The sequence below is a fragment of the Gavia stellata genome, chromosome 6, assembly GCF_030936135.1.
Source record: "Gavia stellata isolate bGavSte3 chromosome 6, bGavSte3.hap2, whole genome shotgun sequence".
Taxonomy (NCBI): domain Eukaryota; kingdom Metazoa; phylum Chordata; class Aves; order Gaviiformes; family Gaviidae; genus Gavia; species Gavia stellata.
The window spans coordinates 49,468,088-49,492,805 of NC_082599.1; the positions used below are offsets into that span (position 1 = coordinate 49,468,088).

Below are 24,718 nucleotides of genomic sequence, written 5' to 3' on the forward strand. Positions count from 1 at the left end.
CATAAAGAAGCTGACCCTCTTAATAACAGGACTACAAGTCCCAGAGATCCTTAAATACATAAACTAAGACCAAGTATTATACTGCAGAAATCACTTTGTGTAATGACAGAATTAGGAAAAAAAAGCACGTGCTTTTTTTCTGTCAGGTCTCAGGTTGTTTATTTGTAGATGCACTGAAGTTTTCCAAATAAAACAGTAAACTGATCTACATAAATCACTTCAGGTGCTATGCATAAACAACACTTACTGCAAGGAATTAAAAAAACCCAAAACACCCAAAACCATTAAAGAGATGAGACAGGAAGGTCTTCTCTCTCTCTTTTTTTTTTTTTTTGATATATAATCTTACTTCCCGATCTAGTTCTTTAAGAAAGATTGTATCAGATTTTTTTTTCTTTGTATGTTGTGTAATCAAACTGGTTTAGACATCTCCAATAATGAAGATGTTGCTACTATTATTATAAAGTCATATAAAAGTAGGTGAGCAGCTGTAGCCTAATAAACACATAGCTGAACAAAGGAAACTGCTGACAAGCTGCAATCTTGTTTTAATGTAAATTTTCATGTGTTCACATCGTATTTTAATTGTACACAACAATAAATAAGCTTCTGTCACCAGCAGTTTCTCATAAATGGGCTAATGCTAATTATCCCTCTATTTTCAACCACATGGTTTTAGTGAAAAGAGTAATGTCAGGAAAATAACACAAAAATAATGAGCTTTGCAAAGCATTTGAGTGGCAGAAAATATTATAGTTTTCTTTATTTGATTTTTCTAGTTTTTTATGAAAGCTGTGACAACACTCTTATAAGACATCTCAGTATTTCAAGCATTAGATCTAGCAATACATTAATTATGTAAGAATTAATATAAATATATAACTTGTTTCCCTAAATTTTTCATCAGGATTGTTGTACTGGTGAACTGAAAGCCAAAACGTGCAACTCCAGCACCATCACTGAATTTAAGGGCTCGTCTTCCTTACATCTGGAAACATGTAATTAAATATGGGCAACATGTTTCCCTTCTACTCTGTCCTTTGTTCTACAACTGGCATTAGGAAATGTTTGTTTGGTCTGAAGTCATTTGTACTAGTCTGACAAAGTTATTTTAACTCCGACTAATGATAAGATACAGCATCTAAAAGAATGATTGTCTAGGGATTGTCTAGGGCCCTAGAAAGGGCCCTTTGAGCCACTCAAGTGCTATAAACTTGCTTCTTTTCATTTTCACTCTTTTTGTCTGATTAATCCTTCTAGTTACATGTCTTAAGTTTCCAGTCAAAATCAAGACTGTACTAAGCACCATATAAACACACAGCTTGAGACACAAATGTGATGCTTGCATATGTGGTGGCCCCTCGACCAGACATACATATTTCCTATACTGCAAGCATGGCATCAGGTCCAGCTGGAGCACAGCCCCTACTGCATGGAGGAACCCTCACGCTTACGCACACTGAGAGGGTTAGCGCGCTTGCACCGGCTGCCTTGCAGAGCAATGGGGTTGATGGAAGACTGGGGAGTGCAGAGACTACTGCACCTATAGCTGCTTTATTAGTGTGGTACCAACAGTTGTCCAGCTGTTTCATGTACCTTGGCTGATTTTCTGTTTAAAACATGAACACTCTTTTAAACAAGTTGATGGGTAATAGTGTTTGCATCTCACATGACATTAGCATTGTACCACTAAATATGATATTATTGAATCTTTTGGATGAGGGTTCAAGTAAGGTTGCCAGAACTTCTCTATTCTCACTAATAATGTGATTGTGGCTAGAAAACATCCCTGTAAGACCTCATCCAATGGTGACACTACGACAGATGGTCTTCCTGAATGAACACAATTTCACTGGAGCACATTCCCCGCTATGGACATTGTAACACAGAAGTCCAGCTCTGATCCACCTTCTTTGCAGAGGAGTGGGTGATGCATCCCTGTCCATCAGAGAGGAGAGGAACAGAAAGGTACATGAGGAGTGCAACCACCTCCAATCTCTTTCCTTCCTCTCCATTGGAACAGAGAGGCTGCAAGCTGAACCCCTGTAAGTTGAGCGGGGAGATGGATCAAAACAGTGCAGAGGGGACAGGCTGTACGGAGTGGGACACAATATTCATATCATACTAAAATCAGTATGTCCAGTAGTCTCAAAATCTAATGCGTTTCATATTGTTCGGGAATTACACAGATTCAGAACTGCAGTGCTACCATGGTATTGAGATAGTGTTTATCACAGCTTTATATTTCTCACCTCTAACTGTTTCCAGACATCGTTATTTCTCTTTCTCACATACAGGTATTCAGCAGTTGTCAACGCTGCTCCTTTCATATTCCAGTCTACATCCTGCCACTGTCCTCTGCACCTTGCCTTACTCCCAGATGTCCCAGAGTCATTAAGTCACTGTCAGAGTGATTACATTTGCATTCTACTTTCTCACACAAGTTCAACTAAAAGCATCATAATTTTTTAAGTTCTTGAAGTATTCTACAAGGTATTAGTCAAGAGTTGAACAAAACAATCTTGGCAGATTGATGTTTGGCTGCTATTATTTTCTAGTAGAGATGGACAAATTCAGTTTGCCTCGTTTCAATGCCGTTTGAACTTTGTGGGTCAAAAGCTTGATTACATCATTACTACGTTCATCTCCCATTTAAAGTTTGTTAAAAAGGGAGTGAGGAAAAAGACACAGACACAAGCTTTAAAAAACAAAAACTTACCAGTGATAGCTTTGCTTTTAGAAGACTATTAGGCTTCCCAGACAGTTTAGTCTTATATCACAGCATCCTATTTTACTACATTTCATTTTCTTGAAATGTACAACTGTAAGAACTTAAACTCAAATTGAATCTAAGTTGTTAAACCAAAATACTTAGTATCCTATAGAATTACTGCTCCCCAGTCAATTCTTTGCTCTCTTCTTTCAACCTTTTTGTAGGAGAAGTTATTTTTATTTTTTTTTGCTAGGACTTGAAGTACCTAAAGATTTGGGATGCTAAACCAGAAAAAATTTTTGTAGGCTTCATATTCAGAAGTAATTAGTACTTTAAGGAAATTGGATATCCTTTGGAATCTTTGCAACTAAATTTGGAATATTAAGGTATTTCAAACCCTAGTCATTTTAGAAACTTTTAACCATTATGTAGATGGAAATACTAAAAAATAAGAGAAGTTATAATTTAATGAGAAAATTTTAAAGGATTACAGAACAGTATATAAGCCTAATAGGTGTGCACACACAAGCACATAGCAGTATGCTAATGTAATTATGTACTCTTGAGATTGTAAATAGTTATGCAAAATTAAAATATGAAGCTGCATGAAGGGGAGGAGAATCTTGTTGAAACCTGCAGTGGTCAAAATGTAAGATGAGAGTAGGCATTTTAACATTCTTGTTCCTCCGGATTTCAACATCAATTCCCAAAAGCTTTCAGCTTCATTTAAAAGAAAAAAAACCCCTAAGTTTCAAGAAAAATCAGGAGCATCTGGTTCAGGAGAGAAGAATCAAAAACATAAGTAGAGGTAGAAATGTAGAATAAAAAAAAGACATGTTGAGAAAAGGATCCTAACAAATACAATGGTGAAGGCGATACAGAGACTAGAAGAGTCTATAAAATCATTCATTATTAAATAACATCACCTTCAAAATGTAATATATATTCCATCTTCGAACTTCAATTACATGAATAAATTGCATAAGCATCTCTCTGATGTCATCAGAACTCCTCAGTGGAGCAACAGTCCACTAGAGCAATCCTGAGGGCATATTATTTAAATCTTTCAATGACAGCTGTAATTTGCTTTCAGCAATAAGAATTTTCCTCACCAAGCTAAAAGAAATATTGCTATATTAGCAGAGTCAGGGCTCACACATATCTGACTGATATATGGGGCACAAATTTGTCTTAGCCATCTTATAGTTATAGACTTTGAAAATAAATATTGTGCACCATTATACCCCTATTTATACTGCAAATACATATATACCAATATACCCCTATTTATACTGCAAATACATAAAATGTACTAATGATGTAAAATGACAAAAGAGGGCCCTGATCTTTATAAACAACGATTCCTTTTATGCTTTATGCAAACCTGTTATTTTATCAAGTATGCTACAAATCATCTTTTATAGTATTTAAATACTGGTAGCACTTCGAAAAAAAAGTAGTGGTATGAGCATGTGTTAATATACTTATTTCCATGGGAATTATTCGATTGTAAAAGCTTAACTTGTTTTGTTCTTTAACTCTAATCTGCTTTGTCTAGACTTTTGCTCTAATGAGAATAAGTATCACACAGCTACTCACTGAGGAGTCTTAGTTAAAATTTTAGGGCTGACTAAATGCTGCTTTACCAGTAAGTTCTGCAGAGCTTTTCTGCTCCCACACTCAAGGCCAGCAGCACTGGGCCCAGGCTCCCCTGGGAAATCCTGCCTTTGTATCTCCCCAACCCCACCACAGGAAAAACCTCTGCCTGTGGGACAGGTGGAAAGTCCCAAGCTGGCACTTCCCTGGAAACGATGGCGTCTTGCGTGAAAAGCCACAAAGGAAGCATTCAGTTAGAATGAGCACAAGGTATTCTGCCTTGATTATTTCTTCTTTTTTCAGTGATGAAATGGGACAATAGTAAATTGCAGTTACAAATAATGTAATTTGTTTAAGTTATTAGTCTTGTGGACCCCACTGTTTAATATACGTACCTCACATCACATATATATACACCTCACATCAGGTATACATGGCAGATTTTTATAGACACATTTTGTTTAGCGCAGGTAGGGGCAGGTTTTGATATCAACTACCTTCTTTCTAATATGCAATAAGTCTATTCATTACAATTACCAAGGATTTACAGCATAAAGGTCAGATTTTCATCCACAAAGTACAATATTATGCACTATAGAACATACCTTTTTGACTTTCCAATGTATACTGGGGTTATGCTCTACAACAGTTCTCTTGCAATTAAGTACACCAGTATCTTTCCTTAAAAATGAATTTTGAATTATTGGAGCTATTTGATACTACAAAATTACAGACATCTGTTGATCCATTTCTAAATGACCACTACATATTACGGGAAGAAGTACTCTCTTATTGATATTAAAGGATTTAGGTACTCATCTGCTTTTCACAAGACTGAGGATTGCGTGTCAATGTCATTGCTCTTAAAATGCCCCCTGAAATGTCTGCTTTTGACAGGACTGAGGATTGCATGTCAACGTCATTGCTCTTAAAATGCCCCCTGAAAGGTCTAAAAAAGCAAGCTGTATAAGCAGAGTAGATCTGGTATACATATTATGATATATTCTTACGCTGCACTGTATGAACTCATCAACTAGGCATTGCATCCCAGAGAAAGCATCTGCTGTGTGAAATTTAGGACGGTAATTCACAGCCCATAGAACACTGCATCACCACAAATTAAATTTGTTATAAATTTATAATGATGTTCATATAAAAACATTACATTTTAATAGTTTAAAGAAGTGACAGCACTGTGCACTTTATAAATGTTTAACTAGTAGAGTCTTCATAATTTAAAATGTGGAGGTTTCATCACTGAAGATGCTGGATTGAATCACCGTTTGAACTTGGGAGGGGACGTCAATTACTGTAGAAAACTACTGAAAGTCTAATCTCAATGCACACAAATGCTATTTTTAAACATAACCTTGTTTCAGAACACTTACATGAATCATGAACTCATCCGAAATTGTGCAGCACCATGTTCATAACGCCCAGATATGGTTATCATTGCCAGGGATTAGTATGTGAGCGTGGGCCCTCTGTTGGGGAACTTTAAAAGTATGCACTTATTGTTAAAGGAATACATCAACCAACCATTAGATGCATGAGATATCCCAGGAAAAAACTTTTAAGTGTTTTGTTTTCTTTTGTTGTATGTATGTTTTGACTGATGCTTCTAAAATAATTTTCATCTTTGATCTTTCCAACAATCTCTAACTCCTTAAACACTGCCTTTCTTTTATGGTCATATTGCTTGGTCTTATTATCATGACCAGCATACTTAGTATGTCATATTTTTACTCACCATTTCCATCTGACAGACAACCTGTATCTGAAAAGCCCTATCAGTCTATTTTGTCTCCTTTGCCTAATTCATGTGTGTCTGAGTCCCACATCCTCACAGCTTGATGGCCAAGGACTGTCTCCCTCTACAATATATCCCTTTAATCACTCCAATTATATTCCCTGTTTACCTGCATCCACACACTGGCTATTAAACCAAGCTCTGTGTAACCTGCAGATTTGCTCATGGCAAGATTTTTTAAAACACCAGCTTCTCAGCAGTGCTCCAGCCATATTAGATGAAGAGGGTAAGGATCTCGACAAAGTGAAACACAGCTAATGTTTGTCAGATGCCATATTAAAGTGCAGAACTTGAAATATATTAAAAAATCAATAGATAGAAACATTGGCAAGAAAAATAAGGGAGCACTGAGGATTAATGAAGAGGATATGTCAAGACCTTTTACTCTGACTGTCCAGTACTAGGTGATTTAGAAGTCAAAATACTTTCCAGCAGGGAATCTAATTCCTACATTAGATTTCCTCCTGGTACATGGCAGTTAAAATTTTACTTACACGCTGAAATGTAATGGACTATTTCACCCTCAGTAAACTTGTCAGCATGGAGACTGAGTTTAAGAGAATAGATGTAATAAAAAAGGGAGGTTTTGTTGAAGGGTTTGCAATATGAGTTTGCAAGAAGTCACAGTAAACCTCGTTTCTATGCATACCTGTATCTCATCTTCAAGATGGGCAACCAACATCTTTCAAAGCTCTTTTAGTTTCTGGCAACAGCCTCACATGAAGATTAGATGAAGACTAAGGATTTTGAAATACTCCTGTGACCACAAGAATTTAAATTTGGAATAAAACAAAGATAGTTTGGATTAATAATCAGAAGCAACTAGTCAAATACCCATTCCTGCTTGCACAGACTGAACACAGCCCAAGGATCTGTTTTATCCAAGATGGTCATCTGTGTGTCAAAATATTTCCTATTTGGGAGAGTCAATTTCAGGCAATTCCTTGAGCTTATTTTAAATACAGGAAACAAGCTGGATTGTTCTCTGGAGCAAGAAATTACTTTTTCCTGTGTTTGAGCTTACCACAATGAGGTCCTGGTCTACAGGCACTATGCAATTCAGTTGTAATAATAATGAAAGCAGCAACTACTGCTCCTACACTCCCATCAATGCTACAGACCCCGGAAATATGTGCAACCCGCTATTAACATTCAAGCTGAGAAAATATTTTTAATAATTTAATCCTATTCGATTGGTGTTCGTAGATCCTCTTAGAAAAACGTTATTGATATTTACTACTCCTTATCTGAGGACCATGAAATATTTTGCAAACATTAAAGATCACAGTAGCTTATGAGGGTAGGTGAGTAATATTAAACACAGAGCTGCTAGAACAAAGCAGAAAGCAGCAAAAGTAGGGGCCGTCCAGCCGTACATTAGAAAATTGTCAGCATCAAACAAACACTAAAGAAAAATGAAGGAAAGCCATCAAAATAGCACTCTGTTTGAACTTCTGGGTTGGGAGCGGGAGAACTCCATATATGATTTGTTAGCAAAGCAGGTGTTTGTCTATGTGGTGGCAATACCAGACGAAGGATAGCGTGCTCTCTTCAATATGGAGAAAGCACTTCACAGTTACATTAAAAACACTGACAGCAAAGTAGTCATTGCAGAGGTGTAAATGTATAAAACAAAACAGCACCTCTACGTTAAGATAAACATGGATATTCCACACATATCACCAGCTGCAAAAAGGTAGGACCTAAATCACACCGAAGGTTAGAAGTCCCAGTAAATATTTCCTTAACCAAAAGCTTCCAAGCTATATAAACTCCTATGTAACCGCCAAAATGGTAAGTTAATTGCATACAAAATTCCTCACCATCTGACTTTATGTATCACTACTTAATGCTTTGCTTTTTACCACAGTTTATATGAAGCCTAGTATTTTTAACAGAATAGGCTCGTGGAGTCCAGTGATCAGCTGAAAAAAAAATATGTCAGCTTAGATCCAATTAAAATAAAATATTAATTCTCACAGTTATTAAGAATTTCTTGGCGCTTTGAGTTAAGAATACCCCAAATCACACACAAAAAGAAAATACACTGTGTTTACGGTTATACATATACAGGGATACAAACTATACCACATAAAGTGAATTAAAGTAACTGCAGTCAGAGAAGTACAAAATAATTCACACAGCAGAAGAGGATTGTGATGCAGCCAGAAATAAGTGATCCTATAAGCCTGGACAATCTTATCGAGATTTAAATATTTGCCTTTTCTATGAGAAGAAATAAGCAGAGCATTCCTGTACCATCTAGTGCTTTGGGTCAAAAAATAGCAAAGTTTTCTGCAATCTGGTATCAGCCACAGAACTTCTGGACAGGATCAAAAGTGACAAGATAGGGGAAGATAAGAACTCCAGGGACTGCATCGATGACTGAGACTTACGCATGGATACTTGTTCTGTTTAATTTCATAAGACAGAAGGATAAGTACTGGAAAAAAAAACCCCATCAGTATAAAACTTTAGAGTGACGCGCTTAAGAATTTTGGCCAACTGAAAGGAGGTTATTGTAAAATTCAAAGAGGTAAATTAAAAGGAAGGCTAATCAGAAACAAAAAAGGCCTATTAAAATTCTTTCAGTGCTCTAACCAAGTATGTAAATCTAACTACCAAAATATTCTTCCCTGTCCTCCAGTAGAAACCATAGGATGCAAATGTCAAAAAAAGAGAAAGTCAAGGACGGTGCTAACATATACCACTACTACTCAGCATCCTGAAAACACTCCATGAGTTGCACAAAGTATAAATGAGCCTGAATTTAGCCCTTCACAAGCTACATAAGCCAGGCACACAGGTCGCAAACATACAGATGCCTCTAAGGTGAAACAGTATCTAACCATTTCAGATTAAAAACGAAAATTCTTATCAGACCTACACAGTGAAAATTGTGTCCTGGATTTCAATACACAGAATGTAATTAGTCAAGTTAAAATTAACCATGTATACTACTATAAAGAATGCCATGGGTTCTCTAATTACAATCAACTACAGTATCCCTCTCACATCTGGATATCCTAAGTATTACTAGACATACAAATAACACTTTCATACAGGACTTTTTAAAAAGTGCTTTTAGAAAAGCTGTGTTATTCTTAATATCAAGTAAATAATTATAAACTAAATAATCCATATTTTAGGACTTGGTATTGCTCGTAGAATATCTGAGAACAAATTGGGATATTACTAAGTTTTGACTATTCAAAAATCAGACTTTCATTTACTGTTTTCCTTCTTAGTGCTACTGAAAATGCTTTACTAAGCTTAAAAAAAAAATCTTCCATCAGGGTTTAATGATGAAAGTACAATATTTCATTTCCATGAGAATTTGGTAGACCCCATAGGACATTACAAACTGAACACAAAGTTCAAAATACAGCTCAAGTAAGATTAAAAAAAAAAAATCCAAATTACTCAGATAAATTAATCAATATTGGCTCAATTTTCTGTTCAGTAAACCACAAAGCACAGCAAAGGGGCTGTGCCACAAGAGAACTATGCCCACCAAATGCTGAATTTCTTTAAATTACACTATAGTAGTTCTATTTAAATCATTGTTTAATTGTTTTTTAAATTGTATTAGAATAGTTGTGATTAGCTGCATTCACCTTCTGAGTAATTTAAACCAGTTTTTCTTAACTTTGCTGTAAACTCAATATATTGCTTCTTGACCAAAGGGAAGGGCCTGGCCCAGCACTTCTGACTCACAAATATCCCTGCCGACTGCTAATATTAATCAGCACATTGTAACTTTTTTTTTAAAGGAGTGTCATTAGATTGTATTTCAGTCAAAACATATGCAAATTCAAGAAGCTATAGTTAAAAGCTTACTTTGCAGCTAGATGAAAACCCACAAGTGGAGGGGAGAGACGTCTCCCTGGCTGCCCCCCGGTTGGGGACGGAGGGGTTCCCCCACACAGTACGGCAGGGCCTGGCAGTGCCATGGCGGAAGGTTGCCAAGCAGTAGCGGCCACTGGAGTCCTCCCCATCTCTCATCTCTGGGGACTCTCTCCAATTTCATTAAAACCCTAAAACAAAGGCCTGTCTGAGCGTGCAAACAGAGGGAGCTTCCCCGCACCACGGGAAGGGTGGACAGGCATTATCCTTCCCATGTATTTGCTTCAAAGCATTTTTGAGAAACCTGTCCTGTTTATGATCTGCATAATGTATCTTAATGGTGATTAGCTTTTTCTTCTTGGAGGATCTTAAGTTGTTTTTGTCTAATGAAATGCTCCATCCTACCCAGGGACATTATTCTATTAGACTGAAGCCAAAAAAAGATGTTCTATAAAGAAGGGATACAGGCTTGGTAACCACTTGAAAATAAGACACTAATACTAATGAAGGATAGAAGTTGTTCGTAAAAGAGTGATCCAGATTTGAAAAAGATGTGTAATTTACGGAAAACATATATAAAAACACATGCATTTATAGTGAGTACACCTACACATGTCAACAACCCACAAGTGAGTATTGTATTCACAGTCTAACAGGCATCTCTGACAAAGTTATTCCTTAGAGCAATGGAATATTATGGATTACTTTGGTAATTAATAAAATTAATTAAAGGCACGCTTAAAAGACTCAGGTTAGGAGAAAGATGCATAAGAAGTTTTTCTCCAGCTAACTAGGCCTAGTCGAGAGCACTGTGCTCTCTCAGCAGGAAATAGGCCAACAGGTTCCCGCAGCTTTGTAAGACTCTGGGAAAGCAAACTCCGCTGGGAATTGCAGCACAAGCACCTCCTTGTGGCACTGAATCCTCGGAGCTGAAGCTGTGAAAGGGATGCCATCTGAAAATCTCTTGGGATTTTGCTTCACTTTCTTTGAGGCAAGCTCCCTGCAGATGTACTTGTGGGAACCTACTGAGGAGCAAACCTCCAGCAAGAAGTTCGACTTAAAGAGGGATTGCAGAACTGCTACCCTAAATCAAACATCTGTGCTACTCAGACTGTGTATCTCTTGAAGCTCTAAGTGTCTTTCCTCACAATGCATGATCAGTGACTAATATAATGAGCACCTAATCTGGGAACTATCGCAGTAAAATTATATACATGTATTTGAATATACAAACACACATCTGTCAATTCAAGAGATGTGAACTCAGCACATCTCTGTATAAAACTCAGGATGATAGAGTTACTAATCTACATGACAAAAATACTTAGGGACACATGGCTTGAATGATATTTGAGACATAGTGACCAGTGGTTCCCCAGGCTTTGGTTGACTGGAAACAGGATAGTAAATCTGCCTGCAGGTACACAGTGATGCCGTAGCTGTGGCCCAAACTGGGAGGGAGAGCAAATTAGTGTTCAACAGTCCTACAATGAAATTAATGAAAGTTATGGACTTTTGCCACAGCTCAAGTATTGTCATTCTAGCCTTAACATCTTTACTACGCAGCCTAATACGATTTGAGAAATCCTTATATGTATCCCTCACAGGGTATCTGACATGCAGATAACATCCTAAATGCCTTAGCTGCTCACAAATAAAGGATGAAGAACTTTTTGACAGTCAGGATACACAAATTAGTGAAAATGAGGTTCTAGAAAGATGATCAGAAGAAAAGAAAAAGTGTGATTTAGGTAGAATTCAAACATACTTTCTGACAAGTACTTCAGGTAAAAGTCACAGAACAAAACTTCACTCTCCACAGTGAGTGCAGAATTGCCTGTTAAAGCCTGATGCTTATTCATTTTTCCTCAGAGGAATTTTTCCTTATTACTAGACAGAATAAAGAGTCTTCTGTTTTGAAAGCTAAAACATTTTATTTGTCAGCACCCAGCTGTAATCCCACAGTGATTATGTGTCTGGTGGAGATATTGACTAGTTCTATAAAAATTCTGGTGATAATCACTTGCCTTTATGTTACATACTAGATGGTAAATTGAGATGGCAGGTAGATTTTTTTCCTCTGGGGAAAAAAAGAAATTAAAAACTTCTCAGTAAAGCAGGCAAAAATTGAACTACCTGTTTCCCAAATGAAAATTTCTTCCACTTCACAAAGAAATACTTTAATCTAGATGATTTACTGAACTGTAATAAGATGCACTATATCTTCATAGAAGAGATGAAGTGATAAGATAGTGATTTCCATAAAGGGTGGCAGGAAAGGCTCCCAGAACCAAAGAACGGGACAAGATCTCTCCCCTCACGTCACTGATCGGTTACACCAATACTACTAAAGAAGATGAAGAATATCTGAATAGCAGTGTTGTCTAACCCAAGACGAAGCAACCAGAACAAGAGAGTTAGTAAAAGGGCTGAAGGGGAAAAAAAACCAAAACCACCAAACCCTGTTTCTTTGGTTCAATAACTTATTCAGTTTCTGTCCATTGTATCAATGCCAGTGAGAGAACATTCTTGAAAAAAACTGGTTAACCTGGGCCTGACAAAGACAAAAGCTTTGAAAGTGGTATGACTAGGTAATCTTTGTCCAAGTGTTTCATATGACTCCAGTGAGCCAATGGAGACAGATGTCTCAATTTCAGAGTCTTTGTTTAAAGCACATCAGAGAATTTGTTGATGTACAAGATGACCGTACCTTAATGAAATGGAAACTAGTATCTATGTGTTGTTTTAATTCAGTAGTATTCATTCATTAAGTTTTATCTCCAGTGGTTGGAGGGGGTTTTTGGACAAAGTTGGAGGTTTGTTTTGAGTTTGATTTTTTGTTTTTTTGTTAAGCGCACCAATTTCCATTCTTGCCAATCCATCTTTCCAATGTGTTTGTGCTATAGCTGCCTTTCCAGAAATATATGTTATGAAGGCAGCTATAGCACAAATACATTGAATCCTTTTTGTACATTCCTGTCTTAGGTAAGCAATACCTGTGCCTGTAACAACAAAGTTAATGTAACCACAGATTGGAGAGATGGATTGGCAAGAATGGAAATCGGTGCGCTTAACGAACCCTCTATTAAAATATTGCTCAGATATTAAAAAAGAAAACCACTGCTCTAGGCTTCAAAATTCATGATGTGGGATGATGTGGGCTGAATACTTCTTAAATAGATATGATTATATTTCAATGTCTTTTGTGATTATGACAATTTTGACAAGATAATCATCTCCTCTGAACAGGACTTTTTAAGGTTTAGAAAAATAGTGTAAGATTTATTAAATAATCTGTCAAATTATCTATGAACCCTGCTTTCAAAAGAAATCCTATGATCTCATTAAAATAATTACAGAGAATCTATGCCTGATACTTTAAATAACAAGTACCAGTATCATAGTATACAAAGGAGAGATCTAAAAGTACAGGAACTTGCAAGATTCAAAAGGTGATAGCATAGTTTGTTCTGTTAAGATAATCAACAGAAGTTTCTGTGTTAAATATTCTGCACGCTAGGTCAACTTTTGAACCATAGTCTTCAAAATAGAGGGAAAGGAAACAAGTCTGTAGCTATGCTAAAATCCAATAATCTAGATATGTATATTGCAGCTTCATTTCTCTTTCCTTTCCTCACACTTTGTTGCCTCTTTTTTCATATTGCTTGTGGCAAAAAGCAAAAACCAGTTCTACACAGCACAACAATTACACAGAAAGAGAAGCACAGCTACAAGCAAAAATCAATAGGAAGTGTCTTTAAAAAAATCTTTGCTAGAATTCTCTTTTCAGGAAGAGCATGAGAAAATAGAGGAGTGAAACCAGAGATGATGTGAAGAAATTATGAATTTTAAACATAATTTCAATTTTAATTTTATATATTCATGCTTCTTTTAGGGAGAGATAGGACTGAGCAAAACTGGGAAGAAGGGTATGGTGTTTACTTTCCCGTGATGTAAATACAGCAGGCAGGAGAAAGGACAGGAACAGCTCCAAAAGCTCTACAAAAAGGGTTGCTTCCTTTCAACTCCGAAAGTAAGACAACACCTGCTGCCATTATGGCCCACTCTAGTAACCAGCACTGCACTTGCAAAATTCAAGTGTCTTCTGCCTCTTACACTGGGGAAGTTACCCTCTTTTAATTGAAAACTCCTGCTCTTGGAGACTGAAGGGTGAAGCAATCAGCCACCGCAAGGTGACAATGCAGGCAAAGCTTCTTATCAAGACACTTCAAGATCAAAAACATAGTATTATCTGAGAGAATGTTACAGATACAGGTTTTCCACCTAAGCTACTTGAAAGACACAACACTGCTGTCATGCCACCATGTCAGAGCACGACAGAATTGAAACTCCTACCTGTCAATAACATCATCAGACTAAGCCCCTACACGATTCCCAATGATCGGCATTCTACATTACAACCACTCCAGCAGAAGTGGTCCCTATTGCTCAGTGAGAATGAGGAGTCAACAGTCTATGCAAAAACCCATTTCAAGTACAAAATGGCATTTTATTTACCATGAAATCAAGCACTGTGTTTCTGAACAGCTATTGGATGCTACAAGGTTAGTTCTTTCAGTTGGCATTCAGAAAATTGTTCCAATACTTCATAAAGCTGAAGTACTAAACAAATATATAAATAATGTGAGTTATTTAAATAGCTGAACAGTTAATTGAAATAGGAGATATCAAACAATCATTTTGTAAGAGGTTTTAAGTGTAGAAGTCTATCTTCTCCAGAGAAGTTAACTGAAATTTAAAGACATGAAGTTTAACTTCACTTTGTTCTTTTATACTCTTTTCTACTTTAAGAGGAAAAAAACAGCCAAAAAATTATCTAATGATATAAAGGAAACACATGGACTTTTAAAATGTTTAGAAGCCAACTCACCAGTCTCTTCATAATTCTCAACAAAAGCTTCAGTTGTCGTGTATCTTTTTTGGATTTCAATACTTCAGCAAAGATGTCCATGTTTTCTGGAGACATACTCTCCTGACTGTTCCCTCCATACAGCTGAACCAGCAATGATAAGCACTGTGAGGCACTCTCAAATATTTCACTATCTTCGCTGGGAAGCTAAAAAGGAACAAAAAAATTAACAAACAAAAATAAAATCCCAACTTCAGAAAAACTGTATATCACTGGGCATTTAGAAGGGTATTAACATTTGCATTGTGCCAGGAAAGAATAATTTCTAGTTGAATGACTCAAAATTGCATTAAACTAAGCTTAATAAAATGATGAAAATATAATTAAAATATATCTGTTCTTAAGCAGCAGTATAACAATGTCTCCTCCATGATTTTATCAAACAGCCTATCTATAGTGACATCATAAAAGCACTGAAAATGTTGCTCCCAACTCTGTTATTTTCAGACAGTATATTTTGCTTTAAATAGAATTAGTAATAGCAGAAAGTACCATTATAGCCATGTTGTCTAATCTTCTACATAATGCACACCATAAAACTTCATTTAATTATTTCTAAATCTAGTCTCTGGCTTCTGGTTGAGGTAGAGTACAGGCTATCTATCTATTTAATAGACTTTAAGTAGTCACATTAGGAGGTATGTTTTGCAAATCTTAAATATTTTCCTGAATTCCAGCTTTTCTGCACTCCTTTGAAGAGCAGACCCTAGCAATGGGATGGAAAAATTCTTTCCTGGGGAAGTAAAATTATGGAATATTTGGGGTCATTTTTAAATGAGCTTCTGGTAGTATGACACCACTACCAAAATTATTTATATCTTTCTTGAAAGTACAATCGGAAAATAACAAGTAGAGATATTATATTATGCTTGTATTTGGCACTGTTGGAACGACCACAGGAATGCAATGCCTAGTTTTAGTGCACACAATTCATGAAAGCTAGTGAAAAAATCATAGAGGTTTCTTGGGAACAAGCAAGAGGACGACAGACTGGAAAACATAACAGCAAAAGACTGAAGGAATTCAATGTCTACAGCTTATCAAAGGGAGGGTTAAAGGGCACTTGATCATTTTCTTTCAGTTACATGTGAGAAAAAGCAGGATGAGGATAGGTTAATTCCTTTACCTGAAAAAGGACTGGTAAGAGATGATGGCTCTAAAGCAATTCAGATTAGAAGGAAGGTAATACTTTGATTTCCTTCTTTCTTTCTTTAATAAAAGCAATTAACTGCTGAAACAACTTCCTTAGAACTGAGAAAGATATAAATTGCCTGTGATGGAGAATATCACAATAATATTTTTCTTCTAAAAAATACAAAACTTTTTACTATAGTGAGGAATTAATTTAGGAAAGCCTTATGTCTTGTGTTATATAAGATCCTAAAATAAATGATTACAATAGCCTTTTCTGGCCTTACAGTCTATAAACTGAACAAAATATACCAGTGGTGATCTTAACCAACAAGGTATAGAAGTGTAAAAACACCTCATCACTCCTACTCAGTTTTTTAATTCCAAAAATACTATTTAAATACAAAGAAGCTAGATTAAAGTACAGTTAACAGACTATCCTTTACTGACAATAAAAAGGAAGCAATTTATATAATATGCCCAACCATTTCAATAATGACTATTTATTTAATCTGCAGTATGAACTTCCCAAGTTTTTTCATTTTAAGGAAAACCCACACAGTTACTCTAAAGCAATCTGGGAACATATCATCAGACATATACTCCTTAAATATTCAAGAAGCAATTCCCCAGGGATCTGCATGCAAATACAATCCTGTTTTCCATTAGCTTCATAGAGCTAGCTGTTTAAAACACACTGAACTGGGATGTAAGCTCTGAATACATAGCCCCAAGACATATCACATTCTATTTGACCTAATGCTATGCAAGTGACAGGACCACAGCAGCTATTTCTTCCACAGTTTTGCTGTATGGGTTTTCTTCATTCCAATCTAAATGCTACCTATTTGATTGTTTCCTTTCCAACATCCAGAATTATCTAATAACATCATCAACATAAATAGCAAGGCTAGAAAGGAGGTAAAGCTACAAATAGTAACAGGCTTTATAGCTCCATTTATATCTTCAATCCTTAGCAAGTAAAAAAAAAATTCCACTGGTCTCACTGCGGGCTTTGAGGCGACTTGCATTTCCTTCACTGAAAAAAACCATGCTATTAGTTAAAGGAAGGAAAAATTAAACTACTTTAACATGTCCCTCTTATCCTTTTTAAAAGCAGCACTCTAACTTACAGTTTGTTACTAGATCACTGCAGGCAGATATATCAACCACTCCCTGAAGAAAATCACAGTACAAGAACGACAGTCAATTTTCAAATGCTGTTTGTTGGCTAACCAAACATAAAAAATAAAAAAAAAAATTATCAGTGAACATTTGGACAGATATGTCCTTGCCCTGGTATTGCAGTGCAGGCTAGTTCCCTGGGCTCCATAAGCACAAAATCCCATGCATAATCAGTAATCACAACAGCTGTATTTGGAAGTGAGACTGTTCCCAAAGTCTTCTTCTGAGATATTCACAAACATCAGAGGAGTGGAAAGGTGTTAGTCTCTGCAGAGGACTTTCCCTACAACAACCTTGCATGAAGAAACACATAAAGCACCACGTCCTTCGCAGTTCTTCCTGAGACCAGGAGGGTACGTGACTTCCAAGGAAGGAAACGAGCAAGTCCATCCTGTTAGTGTTATTCCCAAGGAAGGCTGTCTTCAGCAGGAGTCCCCAGTTAGTGAGACAGTGCAACATTTTGCTCCAGGTGAGGAGGAGCTGGGCTTGGGCCAATGGCTTTGCTTATGTCCTCCTGGCATGCCCAACTTTTTATCACTGTTGCTGCAGTTCTTTGTCCCTCAACAAGAGAAAGGGAGACCCTGAACCTCTCCATCCGATATGTCTTGGCATCAGATAGGCTTGCTCTTCACAGGATATCAAGCTGTCAGTGACCATCCTCCAAACCTAGCCATCAGTATCACTCCAGTACTTGCCAGCCATGACATCATCCTATTCAATTACAAATGCCAATGAAGACCTTCATCGTCTGTTGTACTTCAGGCTCTTCTTCTTCTCTGCTTCACCAGAGTCTGCTTGAGCTTCAGTGCTATTTAGAGTTTGGGGAGCAAGTTGCTGTCATCCTAGAAAATTGCAGGGTAAAACAGTAACAGTATAGGTCTTGGATAAACAGGAAAACAAGCTGGGAATAGGAAAGACTGTATTTACTCTGGAGGGGATGAGACTCATTGGCCTACAGCCTAACCCATTGATAATTAAGGTGGAAGAGGAACTCTCAGCAATGTCCCTATTTAAGTACGTCCGCATCAGCATTTGTCTCTGTAACTGTCACCATTTTGCTGTTTCACTACCATCAAGTAATGATTTAGATGTCAAGAGTCATAAGTTGCTAACCTGAAATTTAACAATGGCTGTCAGTCAGTGTTAGAACCTTCATTAATGGTTATAAAGAGTAGAAGATTTGAAGAAAACTATTGTTATGAACAAAAGCAATTACTGAAAATATAATAAATATCTGTAAATATAGAAAACTAAGGAATGAAAATTCAGTTTTCAAATAAATAGTATCTCATGTCTAACAAGAACAGCAAAGCTAGAATCATGTTGCTAGACAATGAATATAGATGGATGATGGTTCATGTCTTAATCAGCTGGAACAGAGTTCTGATTATTTTTCTAATCATAACAATTCCATTTGATATGAAGAAGTATATTTCAAGTCTTTGAAAAGCATTTATAGTTTTTCATGACAGCAGCTACTTAAGTTTTTGGGTTTTTTCAGGGGAGGAGAAACCCATGAAAAATTGGAGTTCTAACTCTTTCAGAAAAATATCTGCCCCTTAATATTTCATAATTACATGAAAAAACTCTAGTGGCCTTTCATTGCTTTTTGCTTTATCAGTCTTAGAGGGGATTATGGATTCAGTCCTTCAACAAGGTAGAAACATTAGTACTCCTTCTCGCAGCTGTTAATATTCTGGGCTAGTATAGCTTGAAGAAAATCCAGCACCTTAAAATAAATTACTGAACAGCTAAAGTCGTAAGTTTTGCCATTCTCTAACTCAGAACTGTAGATTTATTTTTCACTCTAAAATTTTAAAATAATGCCTCATGACAAGGCTTTTGTGCAATGAAGATTGTGTATTATATTTTGCTTAATTTTTATGGCCAAGTTAGAACCTCCTGTAAACAGGCTCATAACGTAAAATTCTACTTCTCTTCCTTTCTAGACAGAACCTGGTCTGTTTATTTTGAAGTTAATGTGGTGAAGAGCAGGAAGTTTCTTGTTATTACACATCTATATTTCTGCAGTCTGTTGTCAAAAATGCCTTCATTCTGAACCAAGTTGCAGTGTGTTCATGAATTGCAAACCATTGCAAGAAATGTGTGATCATTTGAGCTGAAATGGCAGTTTTCATACCGTTGGAGTTGTTACAGCATCTAATTTTAGAGCTACAATGAAACTGTCTGGATTACCCAGAGGGGACACTATTTCAGTGCATTAATGAGGTTATACACAAAGAGAGTTTATTACGATAAGAGATAGATGTTCATTAGATCAGTAATGTGATTACAGAATGTGCTGTAAAGGAAGCACCATTGGGAACTATAGGGAAGATGATTTTGCAAACATTAAACAAAATGTAAAAGCAAAACATCATTATTAAATCTGCTAACTTTACTATGCTATTCTTATTAGTAACTATGCACAGTTTAAAATGAAAAAAAATTATATTTTGGCTTAGGGCAAAATTGTCGTCCTCCTACCTAAGGGAAAATACTTTAAAAAACAATATATTTTCAGTTCATTTTAATCTAGCCTAATTGCTGAGAAACTAAATCTCCATTCTGAAATTCTGTGCTTGTGACAATATATTCTTATTTCCTCTGGTGTGTTTTTGTTTGGGGTTTTTTTTGTGTTTTTGTTTGTTTGTTTTTTGTTTTTTAGGATAGCTCTGTAGAAGAGAATTCTTCAAATATAATTCACAGATAACATTTCAAATACAATAATAGCAATACATTATACAATACAGGCACTAAACATCTGTCTTTCCACTTTGACCACAGAACTGTCTGTATTCTTAAGAAATGTGAAATAAGATTCTACAGTCTACAGGGTTATCATTTTTCTGCAGTCATTTTCATTATTCACTGGCAAATACCTTCACGTGCTCTGAAACTGAAGTCAGCGCACAGCCTCAGACTCAGTGCAACGTAGAGACAGAAAGGACCTAGAAGAGATCATCTCATTCATCCATGTGCACTGAGGCTTCAGTATTTGTCCTCTTCATGTTTGCACATGATTAACTGGTCTTTCAATAGTAATATACAGAGCACAGTAATCGACTGCAAATTTTACTAGTAATACTATAATGAAGAAGCCTACCACCAGAAGACAAGAAAAGTTCTCTTCTAGCAGTCTAGCAGGCTGCAGAAAAGACTGGGTGATCTACACCTAGGATCTAAATCTAGGATCTACGGAGAAATTAAACTCCTTTTTATAGGTACTAGCAAGGTTTTTGAAAGTTTCTGAAAATCCACACTGAAGTGATATCAAAAGTAAACAATTCTTTTTTCAGTATAATGATACATCAAAAAGTAGAAGGTATTTTATATCTTCTATAATTGCTGCAAGTTTCAGTATAAAAATCAAATTGCATTTATGTTCAAGCTGAGAAACATTACACAAAAAAGCTAAGTGTAATTAACTTGTAAACACAAAGCTGCCAAGCAGAAGACTAAATGCTCAATTTATTTTCCTCTTATTGATCAATTAAGGGCAGACTGATCATGGGATTAAATATTGAATTCTCCATATTTGCAGTGTTTTCTGCATGACAGAATTTCTAATTATTTCTTCTTTCACATTCTTAAAAACTCTGAAGTTTCATTTACATGCAATCTAGGTTTCCTACACTTGCTTTGCTATGCCCTAAGTGATAGACTAAATCACAATTACAGAAGGGAAAAATTGATTCTAAGTTTTTTGACATCTTCAAGTTTAACTCACATTGATTTTTGAGGGATTATTAAGAGAGATAAACATGTAGAACTTGAGGAAAATAAATAAATAGACAAGTCAATGGGGCATGGAACAATCATCTACTTGAGGGATATACGTATCAATGAGGGAAAGCAATTATTCAAAGGGACATAAGAAACTATAAATATGGTAAGATAGGTAGAAATAGCAAACCAGAGAAAATAATTTTAACTCAAGATCTCAAATTCTGAACTAACCACCACTTTAAGGCCTCCATTATTTCCAGAAAATAAAGTTCACAAAGAACTGAATGCCTCAAAACAGTAATAAAGGGTTATGTAGCCACACAGCTCAATGAATACAGAGAACTACTGTTGGCAGCTCCACAGAACTTAAGCTTAGGTAGGTCTGAGTCTTTCTGAGGGGTAGGGAACGTATACATCTTGAGAAACTCACCTAGATTTCACAAAGAATCTAGTCCTATTTAAAGAGATTAGAGCATAAAACATTTTAAAAAAAGTGAAATCTGAATGTTAAAATTATTATTCAATTGTTCAAACTCTTCCAACCTTAATAGGAAATGTTTAATACAGCAATGGGTAAAGGATATAAAATTTAACAAACCTAGCTGAAAAAATATTCATAAATCCCATCAAGCACATGTATTAAAAGAACAACATAGACACATTACAAGAGAAAATCCATCACTTTTACAAAATCTTCAACAAAATTCAAATGCAAAGACAAACAAAAAAAGAAGCAGAACCAATGGTCTTTACTCTTTACCTCTATATTAAAATCAGCAGATTGTAAATAAGCATTTTAAACATACCAGAATCTGTAGAAATACAGAACAAAGCAAAACCTAGTGGTAATTTGCAGCCATGCTTCTGAAATACAAGGGCAAGTCAGAATCTAATCAGTACATGCTAACTATACAATTATTCTATCCTTTAATTAAAAACTTATAAAAGACTTCCAGGTGGTATAGGCTGAGTAAAGCTTGGCCTCTAATTTTCTGTTCTTTAGAGAGTTAATGGAATTTAAATTTATGTCTAATTTCACTTTAAAGGAATGTTTGCATCTCTTCATGTCTTACTATTTATCATATATAGTGATTTAAAAAAATTAATAGAAAAGAAATTAAAATAATTTATAAAGATGAAATATTATATAGTTGAAATTCAGTCACTTTGGTTTAGGTCATTCAACAAACATTTCCAAAAAGCCTTTGTCAATGGCTGGTTAAAATAAAACCATGAAAGGAGGACTTAGCAACAAGTACAATGCCAAAAATTAATAAAAAAAGGAATCACACTCTTCCCCAAAATAGAAGATGATAGACAGTGCTAAAGATAGTTAAAGGGCCACAGGTATTCAAATCACAATACATCTGAAAACCTATCAAAAAAAATTTGGGAGAGAACACAGTGAATCTGAAATGCCTCTAAGTGAAATAACCTGGAAAGGATGGTGTGATAAACCACAGGGAAATTCTCACATACCATTTCAATGGCTTTATGCTGGATAAAAGGCTGAGGCAGCCTCTAAAAACCCTGTCTGGCTCAAGAAGCATCCCTCTGCTACAAGCTATTACACTCAAAGCCAATATAAATCTCTGGCACAGTATGTGGAGGTTGAGCTGATGGGGAGCATCAGGGCCACAATACAGCACTCTGTGGAGATTTCAACGCAGCGCTGTGATGTCTAGTAAACCCTGGAAAAGACTGACTTTAAACAGACAGACTTCAAAGATGTTTACAGATCACCAGGGACCATTCCCGCTCCTAAGCCTCTCAGGATCATGTTAAAATAAAACTAAACCCTTGAGAAAACCTTGGAAGGCTCAAAACCAAGAAAATAATATTAAGTCATCACTCACTGCAAACTAATTTTAAGTTTACTGACTTTTCTGATGGTAGCAGTTATTGTTGTTTTCACATTTTGAATAACATCCTTTCCCTATGCAGTGATCACTAGTCTAAAGGGCTAAAACATGGCTATACATATGTGTCTGACCTGAGAATCTGCAGCGTGCCCCTCATCCCACTTCTATGCTTGGGACAGACTTACTCTGACATCACTGTGACCTGTAATTTCTTAAAAATTGTTAGAATCCTTCCTTCGTACTAGGTGGGAGCTTATAAACAATGAAAAACTAGCAAACAGAGTTCTAAGATCACAGAATCACAGAATCATTAAGGTTGGAAAAGACCTGTAAGATCATCAAGTCCAACCATTAACCCAACACCACCATGCCCATTAAACCATGTCCTGCAATGCCATGTCCACACGTTCCTTGAACACCTCCAGGGAGGGTGACTCCACCACTTCCCTGGGCAGCTTATTCCAGTGCTTCACCACTCTCTTAGCAAAGAAATTTTTCCTAATATCCAGCCTGAACCTCCCCTGGTGCAGCTTGAGGCTATTCCCTCTTGTCCTGTCGCTAGTCACTTGGGAGAAGAGACCAACACCCACCTCTCTGCAACCCCCTTTCAGGTAATTGTAGAGAGCAATAAGGTCTCCCCTCAGCCTCCTCTTCTCCAGACTGAACAACCCCAGTTCCCTCAGCCGCTCCTCATAAGGCTTGTGCTCCAGACCCCTCACCAGCTTCGTCGCCCTTCTCTGGACGCGCTCCCGCACCTCAATGTCCTTCTTGTAGTGAGGGACCCAAAACTGAACACAGGATTCGAGGTGCGGCCTCACCAGTGCCGAGTACAGGGGCACGATCACCTCCCTACTTCTGCTGGCCACACCATTTCTGATACAGGCCAGGATGCCGTTGGCCTTCTTGGCCACCTGGGCACACTGCTGGCTCATATTCAGCCGGCTGTCAATCAACACCCCCAGGTCCTTTTCTGCAGGGCAGCTTTCCAGCCACTCGTCCCCAAGCCTGTAGTGTTGCATGGGGTTGTTGTGACCCAAGTGCAGGACCCGGCACTTGGCCTTGTTGAACCTCATACAATTGGCCTCGGCCCATCCACCCAGCCTGTCCACGTCCCTCTGCAGAGCCTTTCTACCCTCCAGCAGATCAACACTCCCGCCCAACCTGGTGTCCTCTGCAAACTTGCTGAGGGAGCACTCGATCCCCTCATCCAGATCATCGATAAAGATATTAAACAAGACCAGCCCCAAAACTGAGCCCTGGGGAACACTGCTTGTGACCGGCCGCCAACTGGATTTCGCTCCATTCACCACAACTCTCTGGGCTCGGCCATCCAGCCAGTTTTTTACCCAGCGCAGGGTACACCTGTCTAAGCCATGAGCCGCCAGGTTCTCCAGGAGAATACTGTGGGAGACAGTGTCGAAGGCTTTACTGAAGTCCAGGTAGACAACATCCACAGCCTTTCCCTCACCCACTAGGCAGGTCACCTGGTCATAGAAGGAGATCAGGTTGGTCAAGCAGGACCTGCCTTTCATGAACCCGTGCTGGCTGGGCCTGATCCCTTGGTTGTCTTGCACATGCCCTGTGAGCACACTCAAGATGAACCTCTCCATAATCTTCCCCGGCACCAAGGTCAGGCTGACAGGCCTGTAGTTCCCCGGATCCTCCTTCCGGCCCTTCTTGTAGATGGGTGTCACGTTGGCAAGCCTCCAGTCGTCCGGGACCTCCCCTGTTAACCAGGACTGTTGATAAATGATGGAGAGCGGCTTGGCAAGCTCCTCCACCAGCTCCCTCAGTACCCTTGGGTGGATGCCATCAGGCCCCATAGACTTGTGGGTGTCCAGGTGGCATAGCAGATCGTTAACTGCTTCCTCCTGGATCATGGGGAGTTTATTTTGCTCTCCATCCTTGTCTTCCAG

General features: G+C 37.3%; 1 protein-coding gene across 2 annotated transcripts in view; it reads right to left on the bottom strand.

The window, feature by feature from the left end:
• The window catches only part of ULK4 (unc-51 like kinase 4), a 252,655-nt gene that overhangs the window by 40,832 nt on the left and 187,105 nt on the right, over positions 1-24,718 (bottom strand). For both annotated transcript variants that reach the window (XM_059818887.1, XM_059818886.1), the window contains exon 34: positions 14,857-15,042. In XM_059818887.1, coding sequence (XP_059674870.1) covers positions 14,857-15,042 — 186 coding nt within the window. The remainder of the gene's footprint in view (positions 1-14,856; positions 15,043-24,718) is intronic.